The sequence below is a fragment of the Falco peregrinus genome, chromosome Z, assembly GCF_023634155.1.
Source record: "Falco peregrinus isolate bFalPer1 chromosome Z, bFalPer1.pri, whole genome shotgun sequence".
In the NCBI taxonomy this organism is placed as follows: domain Eukaryota; kingdom Metazoa; phylum Chordata; class Aves; order Falconiformes; family Falconidae; genus Falco; species Falco peregrinus.
The window spans coordinates 55,411,759-55,434,456 of NC_073739.1; the positions used below are offsets into that span (position 1 = coordinate 55,411,759).

Below are 22,698 nucleotides of genomic sequence, written 5' to 3' on the forward strand. Positions count from 1 at the left end.
AAAGGGATGAGACAGGACACTGAGGCATCTCACAGAGTTTATGAGAGTAAGGGAGAGAAAGGAAGGTGCCAGTCCTGCTTTGTTCTTGTCATACTAGACCACACATGAGCAGATCTGAGCCAGGTACTTTTCTTCCAGGAGCTGGCAATCCTGTACATCACTGGTTAGTGCTAGAACATGAAATTTACCAGTGGATGTAAAGAGTTATTGTTGGCTTTCTTTATTCTCTGATTAAAGTTGCACAAATAATCTAGAGCCAGCTGAGTACAGAATGAAATTTATTAATATACTGTTCATTGTCATATGACATATATGAAGACATGACAGAACAAGTCCAATAAATTCCTAGTGTATGGGTATGAAGGGCTCAAGTTAGCCTTCCTATTTCCAACCTTTTACTTAGTTCCCTTTTATGCTGAATATTTGGCAAGAACTCATCTTTCAGAAAGGCATCCGGACATTAAAGTCTGTCTTCCTGCCTAAAGCAAAAGTTGTCTTTGAGTGCATAGGTGGCTTTACCGCTCTCTTCCTGTCATGGTCACAGGAGCTTCAGTAATTGTAGAAGCCAGGATCACAACCAGTTGCTCCAAAGCTGAACAGTTTCCAAAGAATCCTGCCTCTCAGAGGCTCACAGATCATCTTGGATTAGTTGCTGCTCCACACAGGATTTGCACTGACTGGTGCAGCAAGCTCCATGTCTGCTTGGGCATCTTCTCTTTAGGGCAGACCAGAGTGATGCTACTGTGGTCCTATCTTCCTCTGCTACAGTCCAAAGAGGATTTAAAAGGACAAAATACGTGAGTCATTAAAACCATGACAGGATGAAGGCCCAGTAGAGACCCTCATCTGGGCTGATGTCACATATGGACTGAAGCCCTTTTCCAAATCCAAATTTAAGGTAGAGCTTAACGCTGTCTTCTGAGTGGACCAAAAAACTGATAACCCCAAGGGCTTGGACCTCAAACCCGTACTTTACTTAGCCCCACATTAGCATTACTGTGTTTGCCTCCCTGTCCTCGGAAAACCTATGTTAAAAAGAGACATTGCTGACAGGAATTACATACGTATGGATAGCAACTCAGTTGCACTTGTAAAGATCTCTGCACTTAAAACTAGTAGGAAGACAATGTGGGCTGAACTTTTAATTTATTTATTTATTTAGTGTTGAAAGATATAACACATTGCAATACAATAGCCACATTTGGGTATTAAATGTTCTTTCAAAGATTAAGTAACCTATATTTGCTATAAGAGGTATTGTTCAGAATGTACTCCCTCCAGCTTAAGCACAGCTCTCTCACTCCTGTGTGCTACACTGAAAGTGTCTGCCCTGTGTGCCTGAAAGGCTTGCCTAAACTCTCCCTCTCAAAAACAAATGTTTCAAGAGTTCTTGGTTGTGTTTTCCCAGCAGCAATACAAAGATTGCCGTCTTCTTTGGTCACATCATTATAATGTAGAAAAACACTATGGAGTTACCTCATCAGCCTGGACTAGTTGGTATATAGTCTGTCTCCTGCAGTTCAGAACCTGCCTTTTAATGGTATAAAGTGCTGTAGCTATGGCCACTTCAGCTCAGTCTGCTACCAAACAATGGTGATATCTTTGTCTTAATATGTATTCTTAAACTTGTCAACTCCATTTGAATTGTCTGTACTGAGGAAGAAAGAGTTTCATTGTCCAAAAGCTTTTTGAAGAAAACAAGTTCTAAACAGACTCCCTTACTGAAAGCCTAAGCATCTTAAAACTCATGGAAATCTCTGAGCACTATCCTTTGGAAAGAAATTATGCAGGAGATCCAAGACTGACAAGCCTCTTACATTTAATATCTACTTGTGCTGTGAAACTGCTTTTTCTTGGAAGAACATTGTTTAGTGTTCAAATGTCATTATTTGTTCAGAGTCATTCTCAGCATCAGATGCACAGTAATGTCAGAGAGGGCTTTTTACTGCCTTGGTTAATGTTATATAATAGACTATACATTCACTTTCCTTTCTCTTGTGAAAATCACAATTTCCTTTGCTGCGTGGGATGTTTGGAAGTGATGATGTTAGACAACTGACTGAGCTTAAGTGAAGCTCTTCTTTCCTTTCATTAGACAGTAGTGTCTTTTATTGGATTACCATATGCAGTAAATCTTAAACTATCCTGAACTGGAGACTGGCGTGATGACTTCCCAGCTTGATGCCATTGTACACCACTGTACACCATTGTACTGTGTCTTTGTAGACAGAATAGAAGACAGTACAGGTACTAGAAATCTGCAACAATTGGTCCAGGACCTGTATTGCACTGGTGAGTCTTTTCAGCTGAGAACAGCTACAGGGATCTCGGCAGAGGTACCTGAAGACAAAGGCATCTGCCGTGCACTAGCAGCTGCAAGAAGTAAGGTACTGCTGCAAGACAAGTCAGAAGAGAGGCATGAGGTATGAAAGAAAAGAACGGCAACAGAAATTCCTCCTCCACAGCGAGTGAGCTTCTTACAGTATAGAGTGAGGTAAAACTCCTTTGGGCATGGATGTAGCTGACTTGATTTTGGATGCTTCTGAGACTGAATATTTTTGCACTAGAAACCTGACTGTCCTTTAAAATTGTGCCTGTAACTCATGTCGTTTGTGTTTGTGAGTTAAGCTGATAACCAGTGCTGGGTGAATAATGTAAGAAATAGAAAAGTCATGCAAAATATTCAGTGAAAAAAAGTTGCTATTTCTTTAAAAAAATTGTTAGCTGATATGAGTTAGCTATGCTAGTGTATCTATACAGGCAGCTCTACTGGTAACAGTTATCTTTTAATTTCAAATAATCAGATTTAAATAAATAGAAACATTTGTAGGTTTTCACATTTGCAAGTCAGTCTGGCAGTACAATACATAACTCATATCTCTGTCTTACTCTTTCTTTTCCTTTTGTTCTTCACACTCAGATGGTACCAAATGATTACTTGACGTTTGTGTAACTCACTTAGTGGAAACTGTAGAAATATACTGCAGAGGAATGCTATTTTGAAATAGTTCAGGCCAAAGACAGCTGTATTTTTGACATGCCTTAGCACTAAAGACTGCTGACCCCCGATGTGTATTTCTTCATGGCAGTTATAATGATTTTCTTTAGAAAATATTCTCTGTTTGTGGTGCCAGGCAGAGAGCTGACTGAGGAGGAAATAGATGTCCATCAGAAACATCCTACCTTATGGAAATGACAATTGTGGCAGTCGTTCATTACATATCTGTAATGAAATCTTTGTCCATATCAGTTCAATGGGATCAGGACTCTATCACAAACTTATGTGGATCATGATTTCAGCTGTGAATTTGAGGTGGACTGTGTACCTGGGATTTTCAGATGTTCAGTATCTCTCAGGGCAAGGCTGGTATGTGACAAAGAACAAGAGCTTCTTGCTTTTAGAAGAGATTCTTGCAGTATAAATCCATTTTACTTATCATATTTAAAATTTTTCACTTTCCTAAGGAAATAATGCTATCATGCCAGAAAAAATAAGTGTTTATTCTGTCTTTTGACATTATGGACCTTGGCTATAGTGTACTGGTTCAAAGAAACACAATTGACGTAAGCTTGTGCGTGTGTGTGTTTTAAATATCTTAATAACACAGCAACTGATAAAATCCAGAGTTGCAGTCTTGAGAAGAAAAGATCAGTTGCTGGAACTTCATTAGCCAACCTGTTCGCCTTTTTTATTTTTCCAATGCTGCATGAAGACAGAAAACTGATGCTACAGGTAGTTCTTTAACAGATAATCTCAAATGAGGAGCCAGCTATGGTCAGGGTCTAGGGCCTGAATTGCATATGGTTTTATGTTATCCTACATTCAGCAGTAGTGTAGATGATCTTGGGCATGGCTCCATATGAATAAAGGGAAGAGCTCCTGATACCAGTTTAGATTTTGCTGTAACATGTTCAAAGACTTCTACGCTGTGACCTGATGCACTGCAGAGGTGGACAAAGACATTTTGAATAGTGCTAAATAACAGGGGAAGAGAATGATGTGTGCTTTGTTCTGCTCTTTCCTCTTTATGGCTCTCCATTTTACAAGACAGGTGTTTATGACACTGAATCATGAAAAGAACATGTATCTAGGAAAGTTGAATTCATTTCCTGTGCTCTCTTTCCATCTTAAAAAGTTATTTGGGGCTTTATCAGTTGATAAAAGTGCTTTTTGCACTTCTCTGGTTCTTTCTGCCATGTAGCAGTTAATGTACCAATGGGTCAAAGCTTGTAAGACTTTGCTAGACAATATGCTTTTGCTTAAGTAGGGAATGAGCAAACACAGAGGATGTGACTCGCATTAGGTCACCCCCAAGTAAGTAGTTTTTCTGCCAAGACTTCAGCTAGCCATAGTCAAAGTTACTGCCAGATTATTCTACATCAAGAGCAGGATGCTGAGAGAAAGGCACAAATAGAGAATGAGCACAGAGCAACATGAAAGGACATTTCAGCATGTGTCTTGAAGGGTCTTGCCAGCTGGCTCAGACCACTCTAGATTGAAATGGTTGTTTCTGGTAACTAGACTGACTCAACAGTAAACTTGTACAGTGTGTCCTATTGCTGGTTGAGAGAAAAGTTGATTTAAAAACATTTTTAAGGAGGCAAAACCTGTCAATAGCTATGTAGCTTCCAAGTCCAGTGTTGTATTTCTCTTGTTTTTTCTTTCAATTTTATTTTACTGCAACTGATTCTTAAATGTCAGGACTGAATATTTAAGGATTGATGGGTCGTAAATTCCTAAGATGCTTTGCAGTCTGACTCAGTGTTTTTGCAGTTAATGTTTAAAAGGGAAAAAAAGATTGAAACTGTCATGTTACAGCTAGGGCTGCAAAGTGCTCACAGCCCCTGCCAAAGACAACGAAAACTGAGTGTTCAGCCTCTCTAGAGTGAGCACAGAATGCAAATTGTGCCTGCTGTGGAAGAGGAACTGTACTCCCACTTTTTATTTTTCTTTCTTTTGTTTTTTCTCTCTTTTTCCTCTTTTTTCCCCCTTTTTTTTGTATGAAGTCAAAATACACTTTATTTCATGCAGGTTTTCAGACACAAGACTGACAATTGTTTCAGTGTTCTTTTATGTAACTATTTGCCTGATCTAAATTCTTGTTATCTATTTGTAAAGTAGGCGTTTATCTTACTGTGTGGACACAGAAGTAACTTTCAAGTCTACTAAATAAAATGCAAATACTATGGTTTTGCTCACCATTGTTAGCTAGACCTCCCCATAAGGCCTTTTCTGAGTTCCTGGGTGCAGGTTCAGACTGTTTTTTTCTGTCCATAGTCCTGGCCTATTCTGATGCTTTAAAATACTAAGTTTTCTGTTTCAATTCAATCACATATTATGCATGTGTTTTGTCATTGAAGACCACAGAAACTAGTCTCAAAGAAAAAATAATAGAATCATGAAACTCCTAAATCATGCATCCTTCCTCCTGCTTGGCAGAAAATCAGTTATGTCACATAAAGTGATACAGCATGCTTTCCACTGCATCCTTCTCCTTTCTCCAGCTTTACTTATGAAAATGCATTATCTGTACATAAACACTTAGTGCAGCTTTAGTAAACAACAGCCCTGTGTGCGTGCTTGCATAGGAAATTTAATGGAAATACACCTAGCTCCTAGCCACAATCCAGAAAATGTTTGCCACGTGCCTTATATTCATAACATGTTTCTAAGCATAAACTATCCCTGTAAAGCAATTTGAGGTTGGAAAGTTTATTTGGATTGCAGTGTGAAACTGCACCAATATAAAATCTTTATTTTTAAAATACTTTTTATTCAGAAGTTAAAACTAGATGCCCCATGCAAGACATTGCTAATTACTAGTAATGAATGAATAGGCCAATAGTTATGTTCAGGTGTCGTACAATACACGAGATATTTAGACATGTCGCTCTCAAATGGAGATAGGTTGTGATTCCATGTCTCATGCTTCTCCTAAAAGGATCTTCTCCGCTTATAATCTATCTTCTGGGAGTTCTCCTTGATCTTTCTGAACTGTTAAATGGTACCCAAAGGCCTTTTGTCATATGCTACTCACCCAAACATCTCATTACTTTTAGGGAGGGAGATGAGTTTTTAATCCTGTCAATTAATTTGCTTACTGCTTGTGGTTTGGTCCTGCTCAAGGACATCAGTCGATCTCAGGCATGGAAGCTAAATGTCTGGTATAAGTATGCTTTCCTAACTACACAGTATGCATGTACAGAGGCTAATTCCTAAATACATGGAAGGATGAACTTGAGTTGGCTGTCCCTGTAACTATCCAAATTAGGATTCCTCATTCCCTCCTAGTACTAAATGCTCTTTGAAGTCAAATATGTGAATATTTATAATCACTGAAAGGTTTCTGTGATTATACTGAAGGTATAATCACAAGCTTTCCTCCTTTTTTATAATGTCCAACAGACGATAAACAGATGCCTAAGGAGAGGGGAGTAATTCAAGTTCCTGAGTTGTAAGCCAGTATCTGCAGTACGGAGTTTAAATATAGAAGATGCACTAAATGGTATTTTTCAACCCCTCTTTTCTGCCTTTTTTACCTTTTTTTCTGATGTTAATTTTTTACATGTTTAGGGAGGGTTTTCTTGTTGTTGCTTTTTATTGATCTTTCTACACTAAAAGGAAGTTCAGCTGGAAGGACTTTGTCAGATGGATGTTGGTTAACTAGACTGGCTAGAGGAGGCAGCCCTGCATGTCAGCTTTTTCTATTGACAGTAATGTCTCTGGAATAAACTTGAGACACAGGAAATTCCTTAAGGTGCTTTCTGAGGTAGGGTGTAATTTTTCTGACAGTGGTGTCTTGGTATAACTTACCACAACATATTCTTCATTGAGAGAACAGCACACCAGCCCTTAGGCAATAAGCTGTTTGCTAATAAAATCTTCAGAGGCTGTATCACTCCTGGGCCAATTATTGGATAGTCAATACAATTTCTGTGTAACACCTTGGAGGTAATGCACTGTCTTTTTCCTTTTTCCTTTATGCATGGAAAGAGAGTGGTGAGAACAAGAAGCCACAGCACTGGCAGAGAGAAGCTTGATTCACATTTGTTCTTAAAAGAAAAAATATGTATATATTGTAATACTGAATTTGTAACGGTTTCATTTCTGATATATACTCTAAGAACATATTATAGAAGACAGAAATAAATGCATACCAAGTCATTTACCTATAAAAGCCATCCTTCAGACTCTGAGCAAAATCTCCAAAGATTAGACTAGCATAATTTTCTTAAAGGGGAGAGAAGACCCTCCTTTCATGAGAAAAATCTGGCCAACCTAATGCAGGACATCCGTCTGTGCTTCTTAGATTGCATAGATGTCCCTGTTTTGGTATGGATTCAATGTGAATTTACTCGTTGCTTATATGCCTCTTTCACATACCACTTAAGGAACAAAAAACAACTTAAAGAACAAAAACCCTGGTGGGGATTTTTTATGTCATGTGACACAATGGTCTTGGTTCTCTTCCATATAGACTCATTGCTACAAATGAGTGTGTTAGACTCTCACCCTGTATGCAGAAACAGCAGGCTCCATGGATCACCAGCTAGCAGCCCTTCTGAGTCTCGTATGCATGTCCCCACTATCAGCCAGCTGTCTCGGCATCAGTGACAGGCCTCCAGATTTTATTCAGACCTTAGATATTGTTCCTTAATTTTGGATCAAGTATTTTCTTAGTTTTTTCTAGCAGCAGGCCAATGTAAAATCTGGAGAGTACCAGTTCAGACAGCAGGACTGCAGAGTAAAGGGAGAAATTTCCTGAAAAATTTCAGCTACTAGCCAGGCAGTGCCTCTCAGAAGTCATGCTAGAATCAGGATGTCCATGAATTGGATTGTGTTCAGAATTAGTAGCAACTGGAGGAAGTCTTAGCTTCATATGTAAGCTGCTTTATTGATGGAAAATAGTTGAAGTCCTGGTGCTGCTACAATTGAGGTTTTTATAATTTTCATGGCCACGGTTCCACATGCTATCTCTTGTATCTCTGTCCAGGTCTTTTACTGACCAGTTTCTTCTCCTTGTTGTAGGTTTTGGGCAGCTTCAGACTTTCAACCCTCCACATTATGCTGACACTCAGAAGAATATGCAACACGGTGATTCTTGCAATATGGTTCCTCCTTTTGAAGACTGCTTAGTTCCCACATCAGGGGACCAGGCAGAGCTTGGCATTTTCCATAGAACTATTTCAGCTCATTCTGGTGTTACAGGTAAATGATAGTTGGGGACTTTGTGGACAGTTGCATACAGTTTGTATGCAAAGTAGTACAGACTGGCAGATCTGCTTGACCTCTATACGTGACTGGGACCTATCATGACAGACTTGCGCCTTTGCAAAGAGGAGATGGTTTTCAGACCTTTGTGTATTGGTTGGCGCTGGGGCCCAGTCACCATGGGTCACAGTAACATCTGGCCTGTGTACAGACGGCACACTGCTGAGGGCTTCTCAAGGTTCTGACTGGTAGCGGTCAGTCACTAGCTCATGCATTTGCTTTGGAATACAGTCCTTTGAGCCCTATGTGATATTTGCATAGCCACTCCACTCTGCTGTAAGTATTGTAGCAGGGACCTGAGATAATTCAAACCACTGATTTTCTTCACGCATGTTTGATTTTTCACAGTCTTGAATTTCATTTACTCACATTTCCACGACAAGAACTACCTGGGTGCCTACTATTCTGTGCACTCTTGATTGACTTAGTCTCTGCCTAGCTGAAAATTACAGTCCCTAGCTGAAAGGGGGGCTTGCATGCCGCTCTGGAAAAATCGAAGTTACCTATGTGCAGATAGGATCAGCACAAGACAGTGGGCCTAATTTTAGGGCCTACACACAATTGATGCCCAAGTCTTTTACTGTCCTTCCACACAGGATAATTTCACTTAACAATTACTGTGCTTTTTTACGTCTTGATCCTTCAGAGTGCCTTAAAAACCCAATGCACCTATAACTTCAAAGAGGCATCTTGCAGTATGTAAAGAGAAAAACCAAAAGATGGGAGTTTTTCTGCAAACAGTAACTCTTGTGCTTACTACGGTTGCTTGTAAATGTTAGTCATTTCTGTGCCAGGGTCCGCTTTACAGCGAATGAGCTCTACCATATTTTGTTGCCTCTTATCATGTGTTGGTTATGATGAAACTCAATAAGCAAGCATGAAGTTTATTTTTAAAATTATCACAATTTTAGCACCTTGGTAAGCAGTGAGTTATGTAAGTATTAATTTCATACATATGTTGGCTTGTTTGGTTTGTTTATCTATTTGTATAAAAGCCATTTCCAGTTCTCTGCTTAAGTATTAGGGTATTCTCCATGATATACAGTTACCCTAGTTAATTAATTAATTTTGTGGTTTTTCCAGCTTATGATTTCCCAGCAGGACCCATAGGTATCTTTGGTGATTCAGCTTGCAGCATGCCTGAGGATAGCAATTTCCTACAAGTAAATGCAGTGGATCATTGTTCAAGCCAGTTTTCATCTGTCTACACTGAAGGTTAAAGTAAAATAAATCTAGTTACAAGAGCTTGATTCCATTTCATCTTGCCCTGCTGATACTGCTCTACAAAATTTTTCTCTCTATGAAACTGTGATGTATGTATGGGGATATGGGTTGATATACATACATAATGGAGAGGAAGAAACAATCACTGAGCATTCATCACGTAATCAAGCAGTCAACTGAGGAGTGTTTGGAGAAAGCAAGCTTTGCCAAAACCTTAGGAATTGTTTCTTTTCTTTTCATCTGTGGTACAGCAGCTCCACTTTTTTTCTTCTTTATTCTTTATAATTTATCAAAGGGAATTCACAGACTGAATGAGAAAACTGCTTGTTGGATGTAATCCTTTCGAGCTGAATGAGTGGACTTACTGAAAAATACAGCTTTAGAAAAATCCTTTTTAAAAAAAAAAAAAAAGGAAAAGAAGTGAAGCCAGAGCATATTACAATATTTCAAAGGTACACAGCTCTTTGCACAACCTGTTTGCATATGATGCTTCCAAAGCTAAACACACACCAGCATCAAAAAGGAACAGAAATTAGACATATATCCTGATGCTACCCATTGGAGGCATTGGTGCGGCTTCTTTTTTGAGCCAAAGATCATTGGTACTGGATCTCTTACAGGCCTCGGGTTAGGTGTCTTTTCCTTCCCTCTGTATTTTAAGCCATACAATATGGCTATTGATGTTTTTCCAATATTCCTTCTGACCCAGTGCTTTATGCAATGAATAAGAAGAGTTAAATGCACTACATGAGAAGGTACATGGACTTTGTCTATATTTAGTCCAGCTGCTAGATAAGAATATTTTAACTTTCTCTTGATTTTTAATTATATTGTAGAGCTTTATTGCTGTATATGCTGTAGTACTCCATAGAAAGGTTTAAACTACCCCATAGAAAAGATTCTTCCTTAAATTCCACAGGTTTTTTTTAAAAACAATCTGTACTGATTCAATTAAATTCTTGTTGCCCAAACATTTTTCATTTCCATAACACTTTTTCAGGAAGAACTACTCTTAAGTTTGCTGTGTTCCCTCTGGTTGTTTATAGATGTAAAACTGAAGTGGTTTTGTGGTTTTGATTTTTCTACTCAGTGTCAGCCTGTGGTCCTTGAATTTAGTCCAGGATTCAAGCAAACGAGGTGGCCTTTTGTGAAAGGTAGGCATGTATGAGTTTTGCAGTGGAGGTGTGTTATCACTGTGATCCTGTATGCCTTGGGAGCAACTCTTACGTTATGTAAGACTGAGGTTTTAGGTTATTAATCCCTGTTCATATGTTTTGTGGACTACTTACTGTGTAATGTGCATCTTAATATTCTCATGTGACCTGATTTAAGAAAAAGGACAAGAATCCAAAGTTCATTCTCACAAGCTAGACCATAACTATGCTTCTGAAATCAGTCTAGAAAGATAAATTTTTAAATGTGCTTGTAAAAACATTTTTTCATCTTGAGAAGCATTTGAGAGTTGATGAATGCAGTTTGAATTAAATTCATAATTTAATTTCCCATTATGTTGCATAGATTAATTTACAGCCAGATGTTTATGAACACTGGCAATCTTTTGAGATTTACATTCATGAAGTATATTCTTATATACAAGCATATGTGCTTAGATATTTAATGGAGAGATTTTCATCCAACCAATGCAAAGAATATATGGATAAACCATGCACATAAATGATGTATAATAAGAAGTAATATGGCTTAAATACAGATAATTCTGTTCTAAATTCTTCCCCCTTTTATTCTGTTTCTCAGATCACACGTGAATGTGTCCCTGTTTCAGTTTGCAATAGTAGGTCTAGTTTTTACTATATCTGGTTTGCATTGGGTTAAGTGACATCAGGCTTCCATACACAGCCAAACATACACAGGCAAAAGGACAGTCCTTTTGCATTAGTGTATGATCTAGCCCAGTGCCTTGACAGCAAGTTTCACTTTTTAATAAAGCTTTAATTATGTCCTATCTTAAAGCTGATTCTGTGGGCACTGCACATGCATAACTTGCTTAAACAGGAATAATTAGGCACCCTGAACTCTTAAATTTCAAAGGTATATAGGGCTATGTTTTGTTCCACCTACGTCAGTAATGGTAGGAGCAGGCCCAGTGTGGACATATGCATGTATGTGTACATACATACTTTTGTATATATAAAACTCTCAAGTTCCTTTTAATTACATGGTTGTCCAGAATTTGTCACTTGCTGTGTATGAATCTGAAATATTGTTGCTGACCTCAGATCTATAGTACCTTGACTTTTAAATCTTTTGAAGTACTTTTCCTAGTATCTCAATATACAAGCTGTCCAGTAAACAGGGAGCTTATACATCATGAAAGATCCTGACCAAAGGGAAAGTGGGAATACAGAATTCAAAAAGGGTATTCGTAATTTGGAGGTTCATCAGTTATATTTAAAAAAGGAATATTTTGCAAGTCAGTCAGTCATTCCTTCATATATATATATTACAGCTTTCTATGAGCCTTAATCTTAAAAAGAAGGAGCTGGAGTAGTCAATTTAAGCATGTGAGAGTGGGCTACCAGTCTGTAAAAAGGTACGCCTTTGTTTACTTCTGTATCAAAGACAAAGAGGATTCTTCGACTATTTCATTATTCTCTTTGGAGTCAGACTGACTTTGGGGCATCAGCTCATATCACTGAGGGCAGTTACTTAAAAAAGAATCATTTTATCTCATGTGTTTTGGGTATTTAAATAGGGAATCATGTTTGTCACATGTTACAATGAAAAATGGTGCTTGTGAAAATACATAGCATAATGCCAGTTACTGTCTTATATGCAAATACTTGTGCCTCAGTGATTTTTGTGTTGCTATTTTACTTGCTGGATTGTTAACTTTCTAAAGGGATTCATATCTAAGAGATGAAGTTATTTTAGACTACGGACATTAAATAATATTCTAATGAAATTATTTACATCATTATTTTATACAATTATCTTGTTTTCAGACTCAAATTGTCTATTTATATCTGCATTAAAATGGGTCTACACTGGAGTTTAAAATACAGTTTCAAAGTGCATGTGTACGTGGCTGAGTGTATGAGTGCATGTGTGTACTTGGATCTCCCTTTCTATGTATATATACATTTATATATACACACACATAAATAGAGGTGTTATGGTTTACTAATACCGGATGCTGAAGTATTGCAGTGCTAAGGCCATCTGTCACATTGTATTTTGTTTTCAACTTTCTTTGAAGAGGTGTGAATGAGTAAAAAATTGCATTTTAACTGTTTATTCCCTGTTTTTTCTGTGTAAATTTTATAGCTGATTTTTAAAACAGCACCTTTTTGTGTGAAATTTTGTTGGTTTGGTTTGGGTTTTTTATATTTCCTAGGAACAGATAAAACAAAAGAGAGAGATCACAATTTAAAATTAGCTGAGTGGTCTTATATTTGAAAAAAAATAATCCCTTTATTCTGTACAGAAAGCAGCATCTTGTGTAACATTTTTTTACAAAAAGCACTTTGGTGAGAAGAGAAAGTGGGAGTATGTTTTTCCTAAACCTTACACAGTATTCTACATATTTATACATGCTTATATACACACATATGAACTCCATTTGCCATGCTGTACGTCTGGCTGATATGTGCTCTAAAGACGTATCTATTGCATACCATGAAAAAATTAATTTTTTAAAAAGAATTTATTACACTTTTTTTCTCTACTAGTATGTATAATTTCATGATTTGTTACAGTTATTTTTCATATAATCCTAAGTTATTTTTGTCCTGGTTCATTAAATGCTTTTTTATGTAAAATGTAAATTGAAAGGTGTATGTGCATGGGACAAAATAAAACCAGAAAACTAACTCAATGACATGACCAGTAGAACATCTTACTGTGAGATGCCTTTAGACTGCTCCAGCCATTGTCCTTCACCATAAAACTACTAGTATTTGTATGTATTACTATAATTAGAAACAGAAATATAAAAAAAAAAAAAACAACTCAGAAGTTTCTTCTAAAAAACACTTGGGTTAGAGTTCGAAGTCTGTATTTAATTAATGTTATAGTGAGGCTAGAGATTTGTAGAGATAAATGAGTGCCTCAGCGTGTGTTTACACCCTGGGTGGAGACAAAATAAAAGAACATTTAATTACATTTTTTGTGCTGTGATAGTTTTTTTTTGCCATCTTTGTTTATGTTGTTCTGCAATACAAAGGGATTTTGCTTTTCTGTCTGGTTATTGTTTCTAACATACCCCAGCGATTAATTTATTTCAAAGCATTTAATATAAGGAAAAGAGCATTTCTTTTTACTGTGCATTACTAACAAAAGACAGAGAAAGAAGTTGATGCATGCTAATGTCCAAATTGTCCAAAATGCATCCTAAGAGTCCAGCATGCTTAGGAAATAAGAGGTTGTCTTTTATACCCATAAATTAGTCTAGAAATCTGACAAAATAAAACTAATAAAATAATTAAGTGCAAAAAAATCCTGTTATATGTTTGCAAAGGGACCTTTGAAAATAATGGTCCAAGCTGATTTAAGTATGAAAATATTACAAAGGTTGGTTCTGAGTCAACCTCTGTTGAGCAGAACAAAAACTAGTAAGCCCCAGCCCACTGACTGATATACATGTGATCTTAGTAGAGCTTTACAAAAATTGAACTTTGCCCAGTGTGTTCTTCCTTACACCGTGTCTTAATTTTATGTAGGAAACTTGGCCCTTAGTTTAGCAAATACTGTTAGTGAATCCTGCAAGCTACCATGAAGAACTGAGAGTTGCTGAATTCAAGTGTTTCAGAACTCAATTTTTCTTCTTGGTGGAGAGGAAGCCCTTAAAAAGAACTATACAAGTTCCCTATGTAGTGGGGAGTACCATACCTTGAAGTACCTCAAAGCCATGTGCTTTTCTCTGGGTGCCTGGGCTGTATCAGTGTTTCATGATGTTCTGCAAACCCTCCTATAGCAAAATAGTGAACTGTGATAAAGAAATTATGTGACAACTACATTCCTTCAGAGAACATAATTTCTGAATGAAAGTTTTCTGAACTTTTTATTCTATAAAGTGTTGGTATTTGTTTTTTTCCTTATTTCAGAACAAACCCCCATTTTGAAACACCAGAATTTCTCACAAGGTGGAAATTTGGCATGGGGGAGTATCATTTCATTGCTTTTATGTAGTTATAGGAGCTCTCCCGTGTATCTGTGCCAAAGCCGCCCTGTATTCCTGAATTTATACCCACTCTGCTGTAATGGAAAATCGTTCAATAAAGCTCTGTTTGCTACATAGCTATCTCCTTCAATAAAAGGGAAAAAACATCTTCCATTCTGAATATGAATCTATTCATATTTACTGCACCTACTTACAAGACACCTTGTGTTTGAAATAAGAGTGACTATGTCTGTTTGAAAAAACTTTCCATTGTTCTAGGCCATAATCTTCAGGAAAATGCTTCTTCACAATCATGCGGTTTCCTACCTTGGATCACTTTAGCACCCCGAATAACATCAAATGCATTTTGAATTACCTGATTTTTAAACTCTGTCTGTAAACCACTGTAAATACGCCTCCTCAAGAAGCAGCTTTATAAAGCTTCTGTCTCCCATAACGGACAGGCTTAAAGTCGCCAACTTCTGCATGACTGTGTATACTCACTCCCTGCAATATATAGTTACAGGAAACAAAATGGTAATGTTACAGAACAAAAAATGTTAGCATTTTAAGGTTGCTGTGTCTCCTTCCAAAATGTTAATTAATTTTTTTCCTCTACCTTTTCTGAAACGATGTTTTCATTTAAAAGGTAAGTATGAAAAGTCCTTTTACCACATCTCCTCATGCCATTTATAGATTTACAAGCAAAGCAAATTTACCCAGCAGTCAGTATCATTAATGATTCACAAATGAGATGGGCTAGTTCAGTGAACTGTAACAAAGAACACCTTTCTATGTGTCCAGTTAAAAGTTCGAACATACCTTTTTTATAACTAGAAAATGCAGACCTCATGTATGGCTATAACTGGGTACATGGGACAAAGCATTACAGTACATCTAGGTAGACAGAAGAAAATATAACCATTTCCTCAATATCATGCATTTTCCCATTTTGACTAAAAATGTACTTGAACCTGCCAAGTGAAGCACACTGCAGGCTTTGCTACACATGTAAATCATCCGTATTCAGGTATTCCAGGAATGGACACAGTGAGGCTGATTAAGGTTATGAAAAACAGGGTGATCTGGCCTCCTCATTCCCTGAAAATTCTCTGAAGATTCCAGCATAAATCTGTTGGAAAAACCAAACAAAGTTGCTGCTAGAACTGTGGCTGATATATTACAATCAGAATTACAAGACTGACAGAATTATGATTTCACTTGTTAGCCCACCGCTTTGCATAGCACAGTATATCTACCTTTGGTTGCAGGAAGAGGAAGGATACTTTGCTTTAAAGGAAGTTAAATTAGTAGTGCCTGAGTGATGATCCTAAACAAAAGCTAAAGCAGTAATACTGGATCAGTTTATCCATCAAGGAAGTGAGAATAGTGTTAGATGGCACCGTTATTGCACTAAACTCATGATCAGTTTTACTTCTACCCATTAAGAAGTCAAAACATTTCTGCAAAATGGAGAGATTAAAGTTTGCTGAAGCGACTGGAGACCAGTCTGGCCCAGGGCAGCCTGCAGCCTGCAGCTCTCCCAAACGTGCTTTCTGCACAGATCAATGGCTTTTTGTGCCACCTGAGAATGCCACTACAGAAAGGATCCTCAGGAAGCTGACCAGCTGGGTTTTACACTGGGCTTGGGAGGCTCATGGTCACTGAGAAAAGGCAAAGCTGCTGGATGTAATTCTGACTACCTGTACTAGACAATCACAGAATCACAGAATGATCAGGGCGGGATGGTACCTCTGGAGATCATCTAGTCCAACACTCTACTAAAGCAGGTTAATCTAGAGCAGGTTGCAGAGAGTTGTGTCCAGGTAGATTTTGAATGCCTCCAGAGGAGACTTCACAGGCTCTCTGGGCAGCCTGTTGCAGCGCTCTGTCACCCTCAAAGGAAACAAGTTCTTCCTCATGTTCACTTTTTGTGTTGCAGTTTGTGCCCGTTACCCCTTGTCCTACCTGTTGTTTGATACTACTGTAAAGAGCCTGGCCCCATCCTCTTGACACTCGCCCTTAAGGTAGTTGTCGACATTGATAAGGTCCCCTCTCAGTTTTCCTTTCTCCAGGCCAAACAGGCCCAGCTCTCTCAGCCTTTCCTCATAAGGGGGATGCTCCAGTCCCCACATCACCTTCATAGCCCTCCACTGGGCCCTCTCCAGTAGTTCCCTGTCTCTTTTGAACTGGGGAGCCCAGAACTGGACACAGCTCTCCAGATGTGGCCTCCCCAGGGCAGAGCAGAGCGGGAGGATCAGTTCCCTGCCTCTGCCGGCCACGGTCCTCCTAATGCACCCCCAGGATCCCACTGGCTGCCTTGGCCACCAGGGCACACTGCTGGCTCATGGGAAAACTGAAGGAGAAACCTAGTATTTGTTTTTTGCCCAATAAATGCAACAGATTGTATAAAATGAATTCCCACTGGACAGCTGGATACTTATTACTGCTGCTTCTTGGTGTTTGATGGCTTTTGGATATTCTTTTATGCTAAAGTTAGCACTAAGAAGAGGAAAAAAGTTTTCCTAATGTGTCTTGTCTCTTCTGAGCTCATTGTTCAGAAAATCTTCCTGACAAATCACACTGAACATTTTACTCATTTTGGGGCTGCACAAATGTGAATGAGTGTAAATTTACCCCTCTGCTTGAAGGAAAAGGTAACTAGAATAACTGATGTTGCCCTAAGCTTTATGTCCTGATTGAAAACCATACTCAAGGGTAGATTTGAATTGAAGTTTGGGTTTAACCTAAAAGCAAAAAGAAATCATTGACATGTTCAGGTGCTTTTTGCCAATTTGTTTCAAAACATACCACAACTAAAGCACCTGAAGGCAGACATGGAATTTCTATCCAATTACTTTATATAGTATTTTTTGGTTTTAAGCTAATTGTGGAATCAAGATCAGGGTATGTTAGAAAACCTCAAACACAATGAGTAGTGTCATGCTGCTTTTACCAAGATCCACTGGGAAACAGGGGTCCTGTGAATAGGAAAACTACACCTCCTTGCTTGCGTAGTGTGTGGAATGTGGCCTGCCATGTCATAGGAGGCATCATTGCTCCGGTGAGGATGAAGTCATTGGTAAACACATAGGTCTTTAAAGAATCAAAGGGCAAAGGAGATGATAGATCTATAACCTGGTTTTCCACTTGAAAATAGTAACAAACATTTAATCTGCAATAGAAGTGTCCTAATAAATTGGTTTCAATTGCAAACAGAAGTATCATTATAGCAAGCTTGCAGTAGCAGGGAACCGATCACAGGCAATTGGAACTAATTTTAGGCTCATGAGCATTAATTTTTTCAGGGAAAAATGGTGAAAGAAAGAACAAAACCAGTTATAGTACAAATACAACCAAACCCTATATATTTATAGAGACACAGGAAGGAGATGCAGGAATTGATAAAAGCTTTTCCCTTTCAAAGGTCTCAAGACTCCTTCCTAAAACATTAACCTTCATTTGGAGTTGGAGTTGCCAGTAGTGTTTGTAAGACTATCAGTTATATAGTTTCAGTCCAGATCAAGCCATTGCAAACATCATCAAACCCAGAAACTACTACTTATTGGAAGATGTACATTGCTTATAATCTGGAAGACCTTCCAATGGTACTTTGTTGCTTTCTAAATTTGTCTTGCTCACCTTGATTTTATGCTCACAGCACTTGAAAGCCCTCTTCCAATTCTGCGTAAACCCTTCAGCAGATTCTGAATGTCACTGTACCATATGTACCTGTCAATAGCAAGTTGCCATGGTCACAAAGCACTACCATTTTGGCACAGCAGAGTTGTACATCCACTCTTCCTTGACACAACTGACTGCACAAACTACACTGCAAAGGAGAGCTTTGCAGTCACTAGTTCTTATTCTTTTATTCACTCTATTCTTTGCCTCATTTTTTTTTTTTGAGAGAGATAACTGAACATTTTTTTTTTGAGAGAGAACTCAAATGCCAGGTATGCAGTCTTCCCTGGCATCACTGTGGCAGTTAGGGAATACCTTGAGAGTCGCTGCCAAGCTTGCTCTGCACCGGAAGTAGGGGAAACGTCACTCCAAAACCAGGAAGAATGTCTGTCATCCTCTGTTCCATTGGGGTTTTTTGCTAGAGTGGATGATAATAGAAAAGTCTATAAAAGAGTGACATAAAAATGTTAACTTTAATTCAGGCTCCATTTGCACTGAAGTGAACAAGGAGTGATTCTTCTAAAAGCTATGGAGAGAGAGCATGTCATGAGCATGAATACCAAATCAGGCCTAGTAAGTGCCACAGTAAAAGCTCATCTGAATTTCATGTAGTTGAGCTTGGGTACAAAGGAGAGAATAAGTGAGTAATCAACTTTTTTGCTTCTCAGGGCTGCCTCTTGCTAAACCATGTGTGGGAGTGTGGGACTGTGAAATGTTGGAATTAATCCTATAGCCTTACCTCATCCTGAAGGCATTTAACAAAGGAGGTATTATTGAATGATGAGTTTCAACTAATTATCAGAAGTGAGTGAGAGAAAAAGGGGACAAAGAGCACCTGACAAGATGCCATGTTAATAATTCACCCAGATGTCTAGGATAGCATAAGCTTTCTGTGCAACATTTCATGAACTCCTGAAACAAGGTCTTATTTCTCAGCAAAAGATATGCAGCACCTGATGAAAAATGGCAGCTACTAAGTGTGTTAGAAGTGTGTCACCTGTTTGTACGCTTAACCTGCATAAGTGTAAAAAGCCCTATTACTGCAGGGTTGTATTTTACATGCAGGAGTCAGGAGGTTCGTTGCTTCACTGAGTCTCCTTATAGCCTCCAGTACTTAATCCCGGAAATTGTACCTAGGAATCCCAAACAAGCATCTCTGCACAATGACAAAATGTAATGGGGTGCAAGGGCACTCCAGAAACAACAGGGTGAAAGAGGATGCCAGACTGTACTTCCCCAGGAGGTCACATGCTTAATGGATTCTTTGCATAGCATAAATGTGACAGCCCCCCAAAATACACACATGCCATAGCTTGAAACAAAATTGAAGAGCAGAATTAAGTTATGCTCCAGACCTGATTCAGAGCAAAGATTACTCCCATTTTTGAGTCTGCATTTACTAAGTGAGGATACATTGAGAAGACATATAGCCGAGAATATCTTCTGGATTCGTTATCCTTTATACAAGGTCATCACCATCAAGCAGCTCTAAAAATAATAAAGTCATATTTTTTGAGCTACTCATGTTACTAGAAGGTTAGAAGCTGAGGAAAACTCAGCGATGTTGGTGAGCATATCAACTGCTCTTCAGTGAAGGTAAGTAAGTTCTGTTATGGAATGACATGTTGAAACAGTAAGACCTGTTGTCTAAAATGCAGTTGAGTGAAACAACCTTGAGGCTTTATCCCCTCCATCTGGCTGCAGCAAGAGGAGAGCACTGAAAAAAGTAACAGCAGGTTCTGCCTTGGCTTTGCATTTGCTGAGGAGGGATCCAGTCCCCATACCTGCCTGTTTCCTTGGGGTCATACATTTCCAGAATACTCTTGGGAATGTCAGGAAAAGTTTCTTAATGACTTTTTGAACTCCAGAGACTCTTACTATTCGTTCCATAAAACAACTTTAAAAGCATCCACAACAAAGAGAATTAAAGTCTCTGACCTGTTATTGGCCACTGAATTACTTCAGTACCATGCTGAAAATAAAAAGATAAATTAGCAACAGGTGCATTTCCAGCAGCAGATCAGTTGCAAGCATTTTTTTGTTCTACCATTCAAGGGCTTTTATTACTTTACATAAAAACAAGAAAAAAGACACACACAACAAAAAAAGGGATAAGGCCCCTATGTCTTCCAGAGTAACAGCCCTCATAACTCGTGGCAGTTGCATGAGACATATAAAAATCTATAAATTCTTTAAAAAATCCAAACCCAAATGACCTTGCTGAGTCACAGGGCTCCAAGAAATCATGCCATCACTCCTGAAACTGTTGATGTGCTTCATCTAATTGGTACGTGAACTTTCTGTATTTGCTGACCCTCTCAGTCCTGAGTACTGCTTGACAATGCTAATTTTGCTTGCTGGCTTCCTTTTTTTTATGTTTGATGGTCCTGGTTTTGAGCTAAGTTACCCTAATTTTGTAGTGGTGTCACTCTATCCATTTCCTTGGAATTAATTCTGTGCTTACACTGTGTTTAGCAGAAATGTGCTGTGTGCTTTATTAATGTTTGAAAGGTTGCACTGATAAGATGTGGAAAATTAAGATGGTATGTATGTATACTGATAGACTGAAATTTTTTTCCCCAGAAAGGAAAAGAGATTGAAGCAGTACAAAGAAAAGTGCAGTCAAACTTTAGGTGATACCTTAAAATGAGCTCACAGGATTTATTTTCACCTTTCCATGCTAAGGCGGTACTGATCATCTATGTACTTGCTTAATGAGGGCAGTTATCATCCCACAGCAGTTTCTCTGAAGTCTCTGAAACTAGGTTTACATAGATCAGTATTAGCAGAGTCAGAATCAGACATTCAGGCTCAGAAGGTGACTGTGATGGGAAGTGTGTGCAGATCCACTCCCTTGGAGCACCAACTCTTATGTACTCAAAAGAACACTCTTTCCACTGTAAAAAATATTTAGATTAATTTTGGCCTTTAGGATGGCTGGTAGCAGTTATACTTTCCTTGGAGAATCTTCTCTATGATGTTATGGATGAGAAGGTAGAGAGAGTATAAAGAAACTCCAAACTATCTGTAAGCAGATGCATAGAAGTTTGTCATCAATATCATGTTCTTTACTTTCCAACAGCAAACCTGCTACAGGAACACCTGGCAGCATAAGGTGGTGTAAAAGTGAATGAAGTGAGAAATTCACTGCTTAGCAGTCTTAAAAAGTGAGATGAGGAAGGGATAACATGGGCTCATTTCCAGAGTTAAACTACAGTGAATTCTGGACTGACATGATTATATGTTCCTAAATTCAGCTGAGAAAGAGAGAACATGGCAAAACTGTTAGTAACTTCTTCTCAGAGACAAAGACCTCTCTTACTTGTCTCCCCGCCTCCCTTTTTCAAATTAGATCTTAGATAGAAATCGTTTACCTTACATTTCTTTTCATATTTTACACCAATTCAAAACAGACTCTGATGTAAGCACCAGAAGAAAGCTTCATGACTCATATACTTAATGGTTAATCATTAATCCCATTTTTGTGATCACTGTATGATAGTAACACTATGTCTAAGTAGTTCTCTTGGAAATGGTGAGAGAAACTATTTGTACTGGGCATCTTTCAACTTTGCCTACTATCCATTAACTGTAAACTGAAAAGATTTGAAAATGCAGATGTCAAATCTGACAGGTTCTTATTGTACCAAAATCTCTGCAACAGAGATTTAGAAAGAGCCTGATGCTGATGAACATTTGAGTCATGCGTCCTGGAGCAGAATTTAACACAATTATTTTTTCTAAGAGCTGTCTAGGTTTAAGTCCAGGCATATTTCTGTACAGTTTGTATTGTAAAACAACACAAACTAGGTGTATGTATTTGTAGAATGGCTGCAACTGTAAGAAAATGCAAAGATTTAAAAACTCCAGTATGACAAGTGATGGGAAAATTATAATTTTTCCCTGAAATTTCTGGCTGTTATGAGTCATGATCAGCTGTAGCAAAATTGGGTCCAGATTTCACAGTTCTTTCATTATGCATTCTGACCCCACTCCAAAATTTCCAAGAAATGCTAGATTTTTATTTTGTCCTATTTTCTCAAAACAATAAAGCCTATTATTTTTCTTCTTTGTTGTAGTTTTTGAAAAGTTGTAACTATTGCACATTTTTGCAAATGTTGACCAAGCACACTTACTATATTTTTCTCAACCATGAAAGATATAATTCAAGTTGTAATGAAAGATTTTTTTCACCTGGCAAAAGCCTCACAGAAACTTCTGAGGTACATTACTACCATTGGTCTGTAAGCATAACTCATGCTGACCAAGCCCCAAGACTAAATCCTACACTTAAACTTCGTTGTTAAATTGCAATGGCCTTTCCCTAATGATAGTTGCTTTCTACTGTTTCCTATACTATTTATGATTTTTTTAATGTTTAGTCATTTAAACCACTTGA

General features: G+C 38.1%; 1 protein-coding gene across 1 annotated transcript in view; it reads left to right on the forward strand.

The window, feature by feature from the left end:
• GLIS3 (GLIS family zinc finger 3) overlaps nucleotides 1–13,638 on the forward strand; it is a 139,112-nt gene extending 125,474 nt beyond the window's left edge. Inside the window, exons 9-10 of the mRNA XM_055791691.1 lie at nucleotides 8,030–8,209; nucleotides 9,356–13,638. Of these exons, the coding sequence (XP_055647666.1) occupies nucleotides 8,030–8,209; nucleotides 9,356–9,492 (317 nt within the window). The 3' untranslated portion in view covers nucleotides 9,493–13,638. The remainder of the gene's footprint in view (nucleotides 1–8,029; nucleotides 8,210–9,355) is intronic.
• The last annotated feature ends 9,060 nt before the right edge of the window (nucleotides 13,639–22,698 follow it).